The sequence below is a fragment of the Eublepharis macularius genome, chromosome 7 (assembly GCF_028583425.1).
Source record: "Eublepharis macularius isolate TG4126 chromosome 7, MPM_Emac_v1.0, whole genome shotgun sequence".
Classification (NCBI taxonomy): domain Eukaryota; kingdom Metazoa; phylum Chordata; class Lepidosauria; order Squamata; family Eublepharidae; genus Eublepharis; species Eublepharis macularius.
This window is the reverse complement of record NC_072796.1, coordinates 65362233-65379267: the sequence shown is the minus strand read 5'-3', so window position 1 is coordinate 65379267 and position 17035 is coordinate 65362233. Positions and strand designations below refer to the sequence as shown.

Sequence of the window (17035 nt, the reverse complement as noted above, 5' to 3'; positions counted from 1 at the left end):
ACGTCTCCCTGTGTTTTCTTCTGACCCCCCTCGTTCAGAGATCCTGGGGGAGCTCTCAGCCCTACTACAGAAAGGGGCTATAGAGAAGGTTCCGGTTGCTTCAGCTGGTTTGGGATTCTATTCCAACCTGTTTCTAGTGGAGAAGAAAGATGGTGGGCTTTGGCCTATCCTGGATCTCAGGGGATTGAATAAGTTTATACGAATTCGTAAATTCAAAATGGTTACTTTACAAATGGTTTTAACTTTGTTACCTCGACAGTCTTGGTTTGCAGTCCTGGATCTGAAGGATGCGTACTTTCATATTTCAATTTTCCCTGAGCACAGAAAGTTTTTACGTTTTGTCTATGGTCAACGTGTTTTTCAATACAATGTTTTGCCCTTCGGGTTGGCCACTGCACTTAGAGTGTTCACTAAGTGTGTGGCAGTGGTAGTGGCTTATTTACGCCTCCAGGGCTGCCAAATCTTTCCTTATCTGGATGACTGGCTCTTGGTTGGCGATTCTGCTGCATCTGTATCTAATCAGGTGTCTCACTTTAAATTTATGTTTACGCCTGGGTCTTTTTGTTAATCAGAAGAAATCCAAGTTGACCCCTGTGCGCTCCATCCAATTTATTGGTGTAATTTTGGACGGTGTTAGAGATGCAGGCTTCTTACCTGCAGAGCGTGCTTCAAAAATCAAGAGGCTTATTTCGACCCTTCAGAGGTGTCGTTTCCAATCTGTTCGCTTTATCCAGACCCTTTTGGGTTGCATGGCTTCTACTACAGCAGTGGTTCCACTAGCCAGGTTATTTATGCGACCCTTCCAATTGTGGTTCAATTCGGTGTTCTCACCGGCCCGTGACTCTCAAAATAGGAGGCTTTCCGTCCCTAGGGGGGTGGTATCCTCCCTGGAGTGGTGGCTGAATGATGCTAACTTATTTAAAGGGGTGGAGTTTGGTTTTCGACAAACTCATCTGTCAGTTACTTCTGATGCTTCCCTTTTTGGTTGGGGGGCTCACTGTGCAGGTTTTTATGCCCATGGGTTATGGTCTGAGTCTGAACGTGAGGAACATATTAATGTTCTTGAGTTACGGGCAATTTTATATGCGTTGATCTCCTTTTCAGATGTCGTGCGGAACAAGTCCGTTCAAGTCCTGACAGACAACACGACGGCAATGTTTTACATCAACAAGCAAGGTGGCACGGCGTCTGTGGCTCTCTGCACAGAGGCGATGAGACTCTGGAAGTGGGCCATAGATCACGCTGTGTGGCTGCATGCAGTTCACATCCCGGGGGTACAGAATTCCATGGCGGACCACCTGAGCAGACTCCACAGGGGAAACTACGAGTGGTCCCTCCAGGACAATTATCTCGCCCCTATCTTCTCGGAGTGGGGGACTCCAGAGTTTGACCTCTTTGCGACAGTGAAAAATCGCAAGGTCCTAGCTTATTGTTCCAGAGGAGGAGTAGGCCCAGAATCAAGTGGGGACGCGTTTCAATTAAGTTGGTCAGGTCCCCTGTATTATGCCTTTCCTCCGTTCCCGCTTCTGGCACGAGTCCTCAGCAAGGTCCAGAGGGACAGGGCGTCCGTCATCCTGGTGACCCCATATTGGCCGAGGCAACCTTGGTTTCACTCCCTTCTGAGTCTTCAGACTCGGTCGATCCGTCTCCCGGTGGTTTCCGATCTCCTCACCTGCGGGGGGGTTCTTCACCACGACATCAGGAGACTCAAACTCACAGCATGGTTGATCAGACCGGGGGTGCCTTCTCCGAGGCTGTGACTAATGTCCTCTTAAATGCTAGACGTTTGTCTACCAGGCAGTCTTATGCCCTTAAATGGGACAAATTTTCTGTGTGGTGTAGTCGCAGGAGTTTGGATCCTTTTGAGTCCACCCTTTCTGATATTTTGGAATTTTTGTGGGAGATAAAACAGGAGGGTTTGGCCACCTCCTCAGTCAAGGTTTATCTGGCAGCCATCTCTGCTTTTCACCCTCCGGTGGATAGAAAATCTGTTTTTTCCCACTATTCTGCTAAATTATTTTTGCGGGGGCTGAATAATTTGTTTCCCCCTGTGCGGGCTTTGGTCCCTCAGTGGTCATTGCCCTTGGTTCTGACTCGTTTGATGGCCAAACCTTTTGAACCATTGGCCTCCTGTCCGCTCCGTTTTTTGTCTATGAAAGTGGCTTTTTTGATTGCGGCTACTTCAGCCAGGAGGGTTGGGGAGCTAGCGGCGTTATCCTGCGAGCCCCCTTATTTGAAATTCCACCCTGAGAAGGTCGTTCTTCGTACAAAGATCGAATTTTTGCCTAAAGTGGTTTCCCGTTTTCATTTGTCTCAGGAATTGGTTCTGCCGGTTTTCTTTCCAACTCCGGCTTCTGAGGCAGAGACAGCCCTTCATTCTTTGGATGTTCGAAGGGCCATTTTCTTTTATTTGGATAGGGTGAAACCGTTTAGGATTGACTCTAGTTTATTTGTTTGTTTTGCTGGACAGAATAAAAGTAAACGGGCCTCATCTCAGACTATCTCTAGATGGGTGGTCCAGGCTATACTGACTTGTTATTCTGCTGCTAATTTACCTTGTCCTTTGGAGGTGCATGCCCACTCCACCAGGTCCCAGGCGTCGTCGTCGGCTCTCTTCAGGGGTGTTCCACTCCAAGACATCTGCAGAGCGGCGACGTGGGCCTCGGCGGATACCTTTGTGAAGCATTATGTGCTGGACATCCTAGATAGAAAGGAGACAGCGGTGGGCACAGCTGTTCTGCACTCCATCTTTGAGTGATGCCTTGGTGTCACCTCCACCCAGGTATTTAGCTTTGGAATCTTCCCATGTGGGACTGCACAGGAAGACCGTAGATGAAAAACAGGTTTTACTTACCATAACTGTTGTTCATCTAGGTCTTCCGTGCAGGCACACATGCCCTCCCTCCTTCCCCGCTGACTCTCTTGGTACTTACCTTGCAGGGGGCGGCGAAAGAGGAACTGAGGGTATGTGAGGGGCGCTCCGCCTCCTAGGAGCCGTTTTGGCGGGGAAAGCGGCCGCGCATGCGTGCCTGGAGGCGGGAGCGCCCCCTGGTGGTTTTTAGCTATTAAAATCTCCAGTGTCGGCAGGCCTGCGCGTGCGCAGTCCCATGTGTGCCTGCACGGAAGACCTAGATGAACAACAGTTATGGTAAGTAAAACCTGGTTTTTTGCCCATGTGCAAGGTAGCACCTGTTCAGATGAGCAAAGCTGCCATGGTGGAACATAGGGAGAGAGGCAGTCCTGTTGATAATGCCAGATCAAGGCCATGATGAGCTTTGAATGTGTTGCCAGTACCTTGAATTAAACCTGGTAACTGATAGCCAGTGTAGAGACTAAAGAAAATAGTAGCCGCTGTAATGGAATGCTTATCCGTGTCTCATTAAAGCTGTCAGCTGTTCAGATTAAAGATTATATCTTAAATTCTGAGCGGTGTCTAGATCTTGAAGTGAGACCTGAAAACAGTTTTTGCTTCTTTTAGAGAAACTGTCAGTACAAAATAATTTATAGAGTTCTTCTTGCAATAGTCTACCCACCAAGACACAAAGACTCCTCTTAAACGTTTAATAATTTTTTTATTAAAGTAAACTCTAGTCTTTTTAATAAATAAGATATCAAAATATAAATGCTTATTAAGATGAAACTTTCAAAGATGGAACAGATAAAGGCAACAAAAATTAAGTATCCTAATATTTCTCAATTAAATCTAAGTTTAAATCAATCAGATTTACTATGAAATACATTAAAGTTCCCATAGCACACATTACAAAGGTAAGTTTCTCACCTAGATCTTAGAGCCAAAACACACGTTAAGAAAAACCTAGGTTCAGCACGTGTTCTCTTACCTCAAGGTTTGCCGGGATCTGTAGGAGTCCTGGAAGCTTAAAGTAGGCGTCCTGGAAGCTTAAAGATCTGTAGGGGTCCTGGAAGCTTAAAGTCCTGAAAGCTTAAAGGATCTGCAAGCGTCCTGGAAGCTTAAAGGCGTCCTGGAAGCTTAAAGCTTAAAATACAGGCGCCTGTATTTCCCTTTCCCTTTTTGCTGCTCTGTAAATGCTAAACTTTAAGCTTCCAGGACGCTTACAGATCCCAGCAAACCTTGAGGTAAGAGAACACGTGCTGAACCTAGGTTTTTCTTAACGTGTGTTTTGGCTCTTAATGAGATTTCTTTCAGTCAAATCTCTGATCTGGTATCTGGGTTTAACTCTTTTATATGTTATCTTATGCAGAAATCTAAGCTGTTTTTCACGTGACATTCTACCTTGCCAAAAAGTGGCATTATGTCCAGCTGCAAGAGATATAAATCAGTAAAGATGATAGTAAAAGTTAAGTGAGCTGATCATCATTGGTCTTTTCCAACAATTAGTGAACATTTATCTTCTACTGTCCCCTATTTTTAATGGACAATAATTATACAGCATACTAGAACAAAACTACAGTAAATTCATACAGAGTTCACTAGAATACATATGTATCACTAAGTATAATGTCTCTAATCCATATTTCTGTGACACTACTTCTCTTGCTTACGAAAGTTTAACAATATAAACCTAGCAGAACCTTTGAAACTTTCAGGAAGTGTCTTTTTAATTAGCGTCAAGACCATTTTCAGTTTTGGAATGAGATACAAAAGCTGACTGAGACCATTGTTACCATTTCAATTCCATAATTTTAATGGAAAGTTAGCTCCAAAGAGATCTCGGAAATGATGTGGCACCATAGAGTTCAGTACCAGAGACTGATGGTCAGTTAGTTTACATTTTAGGCACAGCTAGATTTAGGCACAGCTAGATTTTATGGGAATTTGGCACAGTATATTCACACTGTGCTGGAGAAAAGCATGCAGAAGACACACTGCAAGGATCTACAATCGCTTGGGGAAAATGCCCCCCCCATAAAGTCTTAGACAACTAGAGACAAGGCTTTTTCAGTGATGGCACTTCAGTGATGGAATGCCCTTCTTACTGAGGCTTGCCTGGCACCCATTGTATTTTCTTTTAGGTTCCAGGCTAAACTACATCTTTTTATTCAGGTTTTTAATTAGGGGGTGATCTTCCAAATTGGTTTATAGTCCATTCTAACCTGTTTTTGTGAGACTGATTTTAAGTTTTTAACATTTATCTTTTAACATTTATCTTGCTTGATTTATTGATGCTTTGTTAATAGCTTGTTGATCTTTAATTGCTTTTTTCTGTTGGTGTGTTTATCATAGAATAATAGGGTTGGAAGGTACCTCTAGGGTCATCTAGTCCAACCCCCGCACAAAGCAGGAAATTCACAACTCTCCCCCCCCCCAAGTCCGACTGCCCCAGTGACCCCTGCTCCATGCCCAGATGTTTTACTTGTAATCTGCTTCAAGTAGGTTTCCTGAAGATGTGGCATAGAAATGCTCTAAATTAATAAAGAACGTAAACCACTAATCTGCCTTTAGAGCAAGTCTAATTACTTTGGCTTTAGTGCTGGCAACCTTTCTGGGGGATGTTCAAGACTTCTAGGAAAGCCTTCTTCAGTGTGATCACCTCTTAGACAGTTAAAACCCTGAAGAATCTTAAGGAAATATCTTCCACTGCCAGCTACCTGGGAGTCTCAGATCAACACTTCCAGGCCTCAGAACAATAATGATAATCTTTCATCATAGAGAGAGCAACATTCTGATTGCTAGTCTTGCAAATGAATTTCATCAGGGGCAAAAGAAAACATTCTCTACGTCACCCAGACTCCCAGTGTGCCTTGAAGCAGGTGCTCTGATTCCAGTCCAGCTGAAACCATTATATCTTTATTGTTGATGGCAGATTGACTAAAGACCTGAAAATTAGCAAAACGTTTATTTTTAATAGAGAGGTTTTTATTCTAGAAAAAAAAACGGACAAATAACATTTCACTTTGTTTCTTACATAGTTTGTGATCTTCCTTTGTTAAGATAAAAACTGAAAACCCACATTATATTTTCCAGAATTGTATATATTTGTCATGCATTATCTGGTGTGAAATTCCTTGTGGAAAATTAATTTCTTGGACACCACTCCCATAATTTTTTATTCCCACCTTTCCACAGAGGTTATTTAGGAACCTAAATGGGGCAGGGACAATGTCTCAGATGAGAAAAAAAAATTTTGCCTGGTTGCCTGGAGGTAATTTTTACTTGATACAGGTGACTAGCTTCTTTATAAACCAATTAATATAATCACAATAATTTCAAGTTCATGTTTAAGCCAAAAATCTTGATTCATGATTAATTTCTCAGTCATAAAAAGTTTGCCCAAACAATGAATAAATATAATTTGAATAATGTAATTGCCTTCTGGTAGAAGATTTCATGGTTTATAAATTATTAAGTAAATACCACTGTACTTGCCAACCTTTTGTTACTTTTTAAAACACTTCATTGTTTTGATTTATTTTGTGTTAAACATAATAAAAGACATCAGATTATTAGTTCCACGGTAAATGATCAGATAGCACACGGAAATATAACCTTTAAACAAAGTTGCTTTTAAATGATTTAAGGATTGCAACCTCAGCTTCCTTTTATAAGTTGGTTTTATTTAGGGCATTATGGCTGGCAAATGTTTTCTACAGCTGAGATCTATGAAACAGCAAATTGATCATGGTCAAGCAGCTTATTTTCTCAAAATCTGTTGAAAATTCCTTCACAACACATGGTTTAAAGTTTCCAACAGAATTCTCTTCCAAGTATTGGATGGAGCACTCATTTATTTATTTATATTTCAATTTATATACCACCCATCCCAGGGGCTCTGGGCGGTGAACAGTTTAAAATCGATAAAAACAAAAAACAACAATACTAAAATCAATATACAAAACAATAATGAAATAAATTAACCAAGTGCAATGGTGGGGAGAACCCTCCCCCACCCCAAAGGTGGGAGGCCGACATGGCACTGCTCCCTTTAACCACCGAATGTCTGGTGGAACAGCTCTGTCTTACAGGCCCGGCAGAACGATAATATGTCCCGCTGGGCCCGGGTCTTCATTGACAGAGCGTTCCACCAGGCTGGGCCCAGGACTGAAAAGGCCCTGGCCCTGGTTGAAGCGAGGCGGGCTTCCTTAGGGCCAAGGACCACCAGTAAACATTTATCCGCTGATTGAAGCAGTCTCCGGGGAACGTATAGGGAGAGGCGGTCCCGAAGATTCTAGAAAAGCCTCTGGCAGGGGACAGCCTTGCCTGGGTACCATTAAGGCAGGCAAGGGGCTGTGGGGAAAGGCGTAATGGTGAAGTCACGCCCAGAGGTGGACCAGCAGCTGGCTCAGGCAGCAGATTGCACTTGGAACAGGCCAGGGGAGGAGGCTGGTAGTAGCTGGAGCCTCCTGGAGCCTAGGTAGGTAGGCAGGCTCCAGGAGACCTCTTTTAAAACCCCAGGGCAGGGTAGGGCAGGGCAGGAGAAGAGAGGACAGAGCTAGGAAGGTCCTTGGCCTAGAGTGATGGACAGGTCCAGTTTCACCTCTTCCAGCAAGCAGCAGTGGGAGCTGACAGAATGTTGGGGCTGCTGGCAGTTAAGATATGTCAGAGCAGTTAGAAAGGGAGAGAAGGATTTTATGCTGCTGAAGTACGTAGCAGATATAGATGGCTGCTGACAAGTGGTATATTGTAATCATTCACTGTCAGGACAGTTGGGATTATAGTAGCCAATTCAGTCTGGTCACGACCAATGTGTTTGAGTAACTACATGATGGCAGCGTATATGGGAAATAAGTATTGGGTTCCCTTACTCGAATAACCCTGGGCTGAAGCTGAATGAGGGGTAGTGAATTTAGGGAGCAGACCTCCCTATCTGGTGGAATGTCTGGCAAGAGGAGAAGGGGAGCCCTGCGTGTAATTTGTTAAGGGATATCTAACTGATAAATAGGGACTGGCTGGGTGGTGAATTTTAACTGCCCTGAATGGCCTATGAAGCACAGAACCTGTAAAAGGGAAGTTTTTTTATGGGTGGCAGGATGTAAAGGAGTCACATCCAGATTCCCTTCACTCACCTGGGTCTGTCCTTGAAGAGAGGTCATTGGGGTACTCTAGGGTGAGCACATCCAGAAGGTATTGGGAGAGAGGCCAGGGTGAGCTAGACCCCCTCCCCCTCCATGATTGAGGTTGATCCAAGGCCTTACTGGAAAAGGGGGACACTGGAGAGTGTTGCAGCCCCCAAGTCCAACCTGCTGCTGCAGGAATCTGACTTCAGGCTTGACAACCAAGCAGCTTGCTTCAGAATAGATTCATGCTATTAGTGTTGTCAAAATAATTCTACAATACGTTGAAGTTTGGGCAGAATTCTGTGTTGTTGTGACTTAAAAGTATTTATTCTTTGAAATGTGTCATATTTTTTGTAGGTGTTCCCATAATGCTTGCAAGATTTTTACAGTCATGGCCAAGAGCCAGAATTATGTGGCGCAGGAAAACCTGTGGACAACTCTGGATTTTGTGATCTATTACAGCCTCACCTATTTTGCCAGCAGCACCACAGTCACCCTTTGTGCATTGCAGATGGCTGTGGGGGGTGATAGTGTGCTGCACATTCCACAGCATCTAATGTAGCCTTACACAAAAGCAGCTGGTAAATTTGAGACTAAGCGTAGATTCTGATGAACTGCTGAAGTGAATCCACCAAGAATTGACTAAAACATGTGTTCACCAGCTATTGCCAAAACATTTTATTTGTCGTCTAAGGAAAATCCAGTTTATAAAAAGTACTTGTTTATCTTGTGTGGGAAGCATCTTTATTTCACATAAGTGAAAAACTGAGTGTGCAGAAGTCAAAGTTTCTGCTGGAGTCAGAACTCTGCTGGTGTAAAATCATTTTGAACCCCATTTCAGTAATATTCTGGTATTACGAATTGTATTACATTTTTTTTAAAAAAATAATTTTTTGTTAGTTTGACATTTTTGCTTGGAATTCTTCTAAACAATTGTTATTAAAACAAAAAACCTCAACATTTATGCACATCGTTTTATTTTCTTATACTTTGAAGTAGGTAGTCAAAGTAATTTTACAGTTCACGGTAATGAAATTCTTGAGCTCTGATCTAATGAGTAATATGTGAAAAGAAAATTTCCTTAATGAAAACCCTCACTTTTTGCCAAGAACCTGTTAACTTTAAAGTTAACATCCACCTTCTCCTAAGACTTGAGTATGACTCAGGCTGAAGTTACATTTTAAATGAGGTGTGTGATAGACAGTACCTGTAATTACAGCCATTTTTTATCTGGCTGTTTGAACTGTCAAACTACTCACTTAGTGTGTAAAGTACCTGAAGTTGTACAGGCAGTTTATATATACATTAAATTAATCCCTCACAGCTTCTTGCCTCTCTGTTTAAAGCTGAACTATGTAATTCAGAAACATTTCTAAAGAATTTTGGAAGGATGTGGGAAAAGGGACCAGTGTGCTTTTTTTTAGTTTGATTTGACTTTATTTGTATAGCTGTATTTATAGCATAATACATGTGCTTCCTAGTTTGAATGTGTGAACTATCTATCACATTATGTGGGGGGGGGTGTCAAATCACTTCTGACTTATGGCAACCCTATAAATGACGGTCATGGCTTCCTTTGAGTCAATCCATCTCATGTTGGGTCTTCCTCTTTTCCTACTGCCATCAACTTTTCCTAGCATTATTATCTTTTCCAGTGGACCTTGTCTTCTTACGATGAAACCAAAGTACGACAGCATCAGTTTAGTTGTTTTAGCTTCTAGAGGAAATTCAGGCTTGATTTGATCTAGAATCCACTTGTTTGTCTTTTTGACTATCCATGGTATCCATAAACTCTCTTCCAACACCACATTTCATATGAATCAATTTTCTTCCTGTCAGCAATCTTCATTGTCCAACTTTCACATTCATACATAGTAATGGGGAATACAAATGTATTCATTATCTTGATCTTGGTCTCCAGTGACACTTTCTTTATAATTAAGAATCTTTTCTAGTTCCTTCATGGCTGCCCTTCCAAATCTCAGTCTCCTTCTGATTTCTTGGTTATAGTCTCCTTTGGGGTCGATGATTGAACCAAAGGGTAGATAATTTCAGTTTCTTCATTGTCACCCTTAAAGTTTTGTAATTTCTCAGTGGTCATTACTTTTGTATTCTTGATGTTCAGCTGTAATCCTGCTATGGCACTTCGTTCTTTAACCTTTCTCAGTAGTTATTTCAGGTCTTTACTATTTTCTGCCAGTAATGTGATGTCACCTGCATATTTCACATAGTACCATAAATTAACTGCTATTGATGGGGCTTTTTAATCATCTGGATTCAGTGTACATCAAGAGAGATGAGCTTCTCTCTCAATAGGTAGCCCATCAATTAGTTATGTGAATTAGCTCTTTATATATAGATACACTCAGGGCTTTTTTTCAGCGGGATCTCCCAGGATCTGAGATCTGGCACCTCTGAAAAAAGATCACATGACTGGTGGCCCCCAGCTCCCAAAGACCTGTGGGCTGTCTCCCTGGATGGAGCTTCTCCTGGGCCGCCTGCTTCCCCGGCCTCTTCCCTGGCCTTTCCCTCTCTCCTTCCCTCCCTTTCTCTTCCTTTTCTTCTTTCCTTACTTCCTTCTTTCTTTCCCTCCCTCCCTTTCTCTTTCCATGTCTTTTTTTCTTCCCTTTCTTTACCTTCCTTCCTGAGGTGCTGCCACCACCTGGCTGGCTGAGAGGCAGGCTGGGAGGGAGAAGAAAGGAAGAGAAAGCCACCCTCTTGTGACGTCATTGTGTGTTTCTGGCGGTGCACATGCACACTTTGCGCACGCACATGTGATAATAGAGAGATCCGCCACCTCTTTTTCCAGAAAAAAAGCTCTGGATACACTATTTTTTTTTTAATTTTATTCAGCTTTTATTCCGCCCTTCCCACAAGCAGGCTCAGAGTGGCTTCCAACAAGATATACAATTAAAACATACAATAAAAACATTATAACCACTTGACCCAGATAACATGAAAAAAATTCAGGCACCACTAAACAAATAAGGCTATTGCAAAATCACTATAAACCATGGGCACCGCCATGATATAAATCCAGGGTGGCTCCAAAAGGAGGGCATGGCAATCAGAAGGGGGACAAAATCCTGACTCCTAATCAAAGGCCCAGCGGAAGTGTAAAAGGTCCTGCAGGGCCAAGAACTCCATTGGGGGAGCATTCCACCAGGCCGGGTTTGGCAATCCTATACACAGGTGCATACTTGGAACAATATTTGAGAAATCCCGTAGCAGAAAGACAAGAAGAGGAAGCAGATTTCAGGATTTACTGCAATGAAATCAAAGTTACACAACCTCAGAATTGCAAGATTGAGCAATTAAATAATTTTGGTGGAAGCAGTAATTTAAACTGGATGTGTCTACCCATGGCTAGTCCAAATGAAACCAGCCTGTGAATATGTGTGTGGTGTCAACAAGGAGAGAAAAGGAAGAGGGAGCAATGAGGAAAGAAGGTGTTATAGAGAAAGGGACAGAAGGAACAGATTGACTTGACAGGCCGGAGAGGAGAAGGAATGGGGGAGGCTTTGGTGGAATGGAAAAAGTCAGTTTTGTAGCCAAATGTGGCTGCAAGGGGGGAGTGGGAGCAGCATGATATCTAGGGGCCGGTAAAAAGTAAATGGAAAACCAAAAGGGGGAGCATGGCCAGTGGAGAGAGTAGGCTCTCAGGAGCAAGACTTCAGCTGACAGAGTGAGAAAGGGATGGAGAGCAAGCAAGATAGCTAGGGATGAAAAAGTAAGAGAAACAAGCTACAGGGAGGGGCGGAGGGAGGGAGATTTTTATGTTGTCTAAACCTGAGGTGTGGGTATCATCAAGATTTGTGGTAATGGAGGGACAGTCCTGGTGTGAAATGGAACAAACTGCTGAGCCTTTATGCTCTTTCGTGTCAATGCTATGAGCAAGGTTTTCTTGTTACTTTAGTAACTTCAAAGGGAATGCTAATGGGACAGGAGATGCAGTTTTGCTGAATGAGAATTTGTTTAATTTACTGGACAGATTTGCATTTTTTTTCAGTGCTTCTTGAGTAGAGAGGATTGTCTGGCTACTGTCTCACAAGCACAGGTCATCTGGATGTGGGGATATACCATGGGATCACAAAACGAGCCCTTAATAAACAAGCTCTTTCTTACAGGAATCTGGCTGTCTTATGAGATGGCATTTTATAGCACTTACATTGATTTCAGTGGGCTTAGACTGGAGTAACTCTGTTTAGGATTGCACTGTTAATGTCTTTCATGACTCTGGTTTGATTCAAGATAGGGTCTGCCTACATCTTTGGCTTCGTAGTCCTAGGAGCATAAGGGTTTTACTGGTACAAGTGATTTCTGTTTTTGAAAACTCTAAGGGAACTTTTTTAAGTGCCTTTAGATAAAAATTGCATCTTGTGTAAAAGCGTAACCCTTCATAGAGTACACTGGTTTCATGTTTTCACTCTGAAATGGTGTGATTTGGCATGGAGCACATGATGACTTCCCTCCAAGCCATTTACATTTGAAACTGTGTTCTAAATTAATAAATGAAAAAGTTTGTACGTTGTCAGGTGCTGCTAAGACAATCCAGATCGATGAAAAGTAATATTTATTTATTTTATTAGATTTATATCCTGCCCTCCCCACAAATGGGCTCAGGGCAGCTAAAAACAAAACATCAATAAATACAGGCTTCAAAACATAAAACTATAAATATTATCACCAATCACAGTAATTCAGTTGCAGGTGTCGTTAAAATATATAGGCCACTATTAAAGATATAAGCTCAAATTCTACAGGGTCACCTGTGGGATGGCGCCCATAGCAAGATGGAAAATGGGAGTCAGGAAGAAAGATGGAAGAAGGGTTGGATGCCATTCCTCAACCAAAGGCCCAACAGAAGATCACTGTCTTACAGGCCCTGCAGAACTGCAGCAGATCCTGCAAGGTCCGAATATCCAACGGGAGTGTGTTCCATCGGAGCCAGAGCCAAAAAGGCCCTGGCCCTGGTCAAGGACAGGTGAATGTCCCATGGGCTGGTGACCACCAGTAGTTGCTTATCTACAGAGCACAAGGCCCTGCAAAGGATATAATGGGAGAGACGTTCCCTAGGTATATCGGCCCAGTCCATTAAGGGATTTGAATACCAGAGCCAACACCTTGAACTGGATCCGGAACTCAATTGGGAGCCTGTGCAGCTGGCATAGCGCTGGATGACTATGCGCCCTGAATGGGGTTCTTGTATGTCACTGCATTCTGGACCAGCTGTAACTTCCGGGTCAAGCCCAAGGGCAGCCCAGCATAGAACGAGTTGCAGTAGTCTAATCTGCTGGTGACCGTTGCATGGATCACCAAAACCAGGTTCTGGGACAAGAGGTAAGGCATCAGTTGCCTGGCCTGCTGAAGATGAAAAAAGTCCAACCGGGCAATGGCCATGACCTGGGCCTCTTTTGAAAGCATGGCATCCAGGTACATGCTCAGGCTCTTCACCATCGATCAAGGCCAGAGCTGCACTCTTTCAAGGGTTGGGAGCTGGATCCCCAAACCTGGTGTCCCACAACCTAGATGCAGGATCTTCAGGGAATTCAATTTCAAGCAGCTCTATCTCAACCATACCACCACAGCATCCAGACCTTTGGCCAAGGCATCCAGCACAGAGTTCAACTGGCTGTCCATCAACAGTTCGAGCTGGGTATCATCCACATATTGATATACGTTTGTAAGCTGCTATAACTGTTTACGGTTTGACTTTACTGGAATAGGCTTCCAGAGTACTGGCTTACCCCTTTTTGTAAGTGTTCTGTAGGATCTGAGTAATAATCTAGTGTTTCGTTCAAACTAATGCATTATTAAATTTCCAATTTTCAGGAATTCTTTGAGCATGCAAAAAAGCTCTGGGACGACGAAGGAGTAAAAGCGTGCTTCGAGAGATCAAATGAATACCAGTTGATTGATTGTGCACAATAGTAAGTGCTCCTTCTGAATAATTAAAACAGGAAAATGTACTTTTAAAATGCTGAAGATCTCTGCATGATATAACCATCTAAATTTGTAAGTGGAGACAAGTGTACGACTGCAGGATTTAGGGGTTTGAGTTGGCAAGACCTGCCCACACATCTGTTTCTGCAGCTTCCACACATCACCTGACAATAACTGGATATTTCTCTTCCCTTCCCAGTTGCTTCTCCTCCTCTATCCTGTTAATTGTGCCATCATCCTCTGAGATCTGAGTGCAGTTTTGTCACAGCATCCCTCACCAGGTCTCTATCAGTACTGTCCTCACAAGCTAATGACTAAAGGGATCTTTTAAAGCCTCTCATTGGCCCTGGAACTCTAAGATTCCTCTCCCTTTCGATTTCAGGAGAGAATTTCTAGAGTTTTAAAGCTATGGTGATGGAGTAACAGTTCTCATGCGCTCTTCAATTACATCTTACTCTTTGCATAGACGATATAAATAGAGCTACGAATGCGGCACACCTTCTCACTCTGCTATAGCCCAGTCTCCTATTGAAATGACAATTACAGGATATGGAATTTTACTAGGGGATAATGAAAAGTAGCTGGGCAATGTATATTACGCATGTAGAACCTAGATTTTTTTTCTTTTAGAGGAGGATTTTTTAAAAACGATTCAGCTCCTTTCCCAAATCCCAAGTCATTTCTTACAAAGTTTTGAGATCACAGATTTTTTTAAAAAATCATTTAGTTGGCATTCAGTGTAGTAAATACTTACACTTTGCATCCAAAAGTTGTACTTTACTTTTTTTTTTGCATAAATTTTAACATTATCAACATTATGATAGCCAAAAATTATGATGACCAAAACCTCACAACTGTCACCTTTCATAGCAGCAAAGGTACAAAGCACTAATCAGGCAAATTTTTTACAAAATTAATGAGAAGTCCAGAGGCATCTTAAAGACTAAAAACGTCTCAGCAGGAGTTTTTGTGAATCAGAGTTCACTTCCAACTCATGAAAGTTCATGCTGGAATAAATGTTGTTAGTCTTTATGGCCACTGGAATGCCATGACTACCTCTCTGGAACGTCCTTTACAACCAGCTTTAAAATATTGGATTGAATCCAGATTTCCATAAGCAGAATTCCATTCAAGAAAAGCATGTTTGTTCATTTTTAGTACTTTTTAATATTCTCCTTATGCAAGGAGCTGAAGATGCCTTTGTTTATATCCTTCCCCCCTCCCCCATGTTTAAATACGGCTCTTGAGGATTGAGAATCCCAAGGAACAGTATCCTAAGGTTGCAGCAGGGCTGCTATGGGTTGGAGAATCAGTAGAAATATCTCTCTCTCTCTCTCTCTCTCTCTCTCTCTCTCTCTCTCTCTCTCTCTCTCTCTCTCTCTCTCACACACACACACACACCACACACACACACACACACATTCCACATGGCTCCACACTTTCTGAAGCATCTTTCTGGGAAGCTTAAGGAGCTGTGGAAAGAAAGAGAAAGCAGGAAAGATCCCCTGAGCTGAAGATCAAGCCTATCAGTATTTTGTTTTAAAAACATGGAGTAAACATTTAATCAAAGACAGTCACTTTTAAATCCCATATATTTAAATTAGTGAGATCATACACATGGTTAAACTCCCTAGCTGAAACCAAAGGGACTAAAATGTGCTTAATTTTGGTTTGTTTGATCACGCCAGTGCTTAAACAAGCCTAACTTACATTGCCCACTTTGTAAATAATTGTTAGTTTTAATCTACAGGCACTAGAGGGAATAGCAAACAAATAGATGTTCATTTTTCATTTTCATGATATGTATACTTCAGCCACATTTATGTTAATATTGTACAATGGTCTTAAAATGACACAAGTTAAATAAGAATAAAGTTCTGCATATATACCAAATTCAGCTTTTTCCTTTCAGCGATAATATCTGAATTTTGTTTAAGTAAAAGTCATGTTAGTATATAATAGAGGATTTATGATAAATGGAAAAAACCACAAAACATTGGCAAAACATTGACACATTTTTCCCTGTAACTAAAACAGTTATGCAATTTGCTTATACTAAACATTGGAAAAAGAATTTCATGCCAAAAGAAAGTATTTTTATTTTTATACACACATTCATATAAACTGTGGTAAAATACAGTTCAAAACCAGTATATTTTTCTTGTCTCTATTTTTCAGGAGAGGATTGGGGTTTGTATACAGAAGTGGGAATCTGTATTACATTTTAGATATATGAAGGCAAGGTATGTAATAGTTAGGTGAAAAAATCCATAGGTGTGGCTGTGTTAATCTGCTGCAGCCAAAATAACAAAGAGTTTTGTAGTATTGAAGGTTAATTTATTTATCAGTCAACCAGAAATTCATCATTTGCATCATTTGAAAGGTTGTGTTCAGTTAATGCACACATACATGCACACGGAAAGCTACAAACCAAAGGAGAGGAGAAGAATATATCCTAGGACATTACTTTGCAGAGCATAGATGAAAACAAGTGCTATATAAAAAAGTTACATATGCATGCTTGTGTGTGTGTGTTTCAGAAAATAACAGAGAATTACAAAATGTTTAAAGAACCATTGTGTTGACCATTCCCAGTTGATGACGAATTAGCAAAGTAGGGTGATTATAAATTATGTACATACATTTATAAGGAGGGGCTATTACTTACTGTATACAGGTTTACGTACACAGATTGTGTCTTTCTCATATTCATGCATATACCTGCATTTATTCTGGATCTTGTGTCTCACGGTGCTTATTAATGCTAATTAGTGATACTTAGACATAACTGACTTGGTGTTTATGGTTATTGTATTCCCTTCCTTGTTTTCTCTCTTAAAGGACACACTACAAATAAAATTTCAGAAAAGAAAAGCCAAGCCCCTTTAGTGGAGCGCATGAGCAGAGCAGGAGAGTTGTGTAGCCTTCTGATGACTCCTCCCAGTTCCACTTCTAGACTGACACACTTGCATATTCATTTGTTACATTTTTTCAGTTCAAATATCATGTTCTCCTTTCTTCTCCCTTCAGCCTACATGTGTTCTTGCAGGCTGATAAACAGTAAATATAAACCTTGGCTGAACTGTCAGGAAGGAAAGATTCTGGTAATAAATAC

General features: G+C 41.7%; 1 protein-coding gene across 1 annotated transcript in view; it reads left to right on the top strand.

Moving 5' to 3' along the window:
• GNAL (G protein subunit alpha L) overlaps positions 1-17035 on the top strand; it is a 187715-nt gene that overhangs the window by 122549 nt on the left and 48131 nt on the right. Inside the window, exon 5 of the mRNA XM_054984614.1 lies at positions 13810-13907. Coding sequence (XP_054840589.1) covers positions 13810-13907 — 98 coding nt within the window. The remainder of the gene's footprint in view (positions 1-13809; positions 13908-17035) is intronic.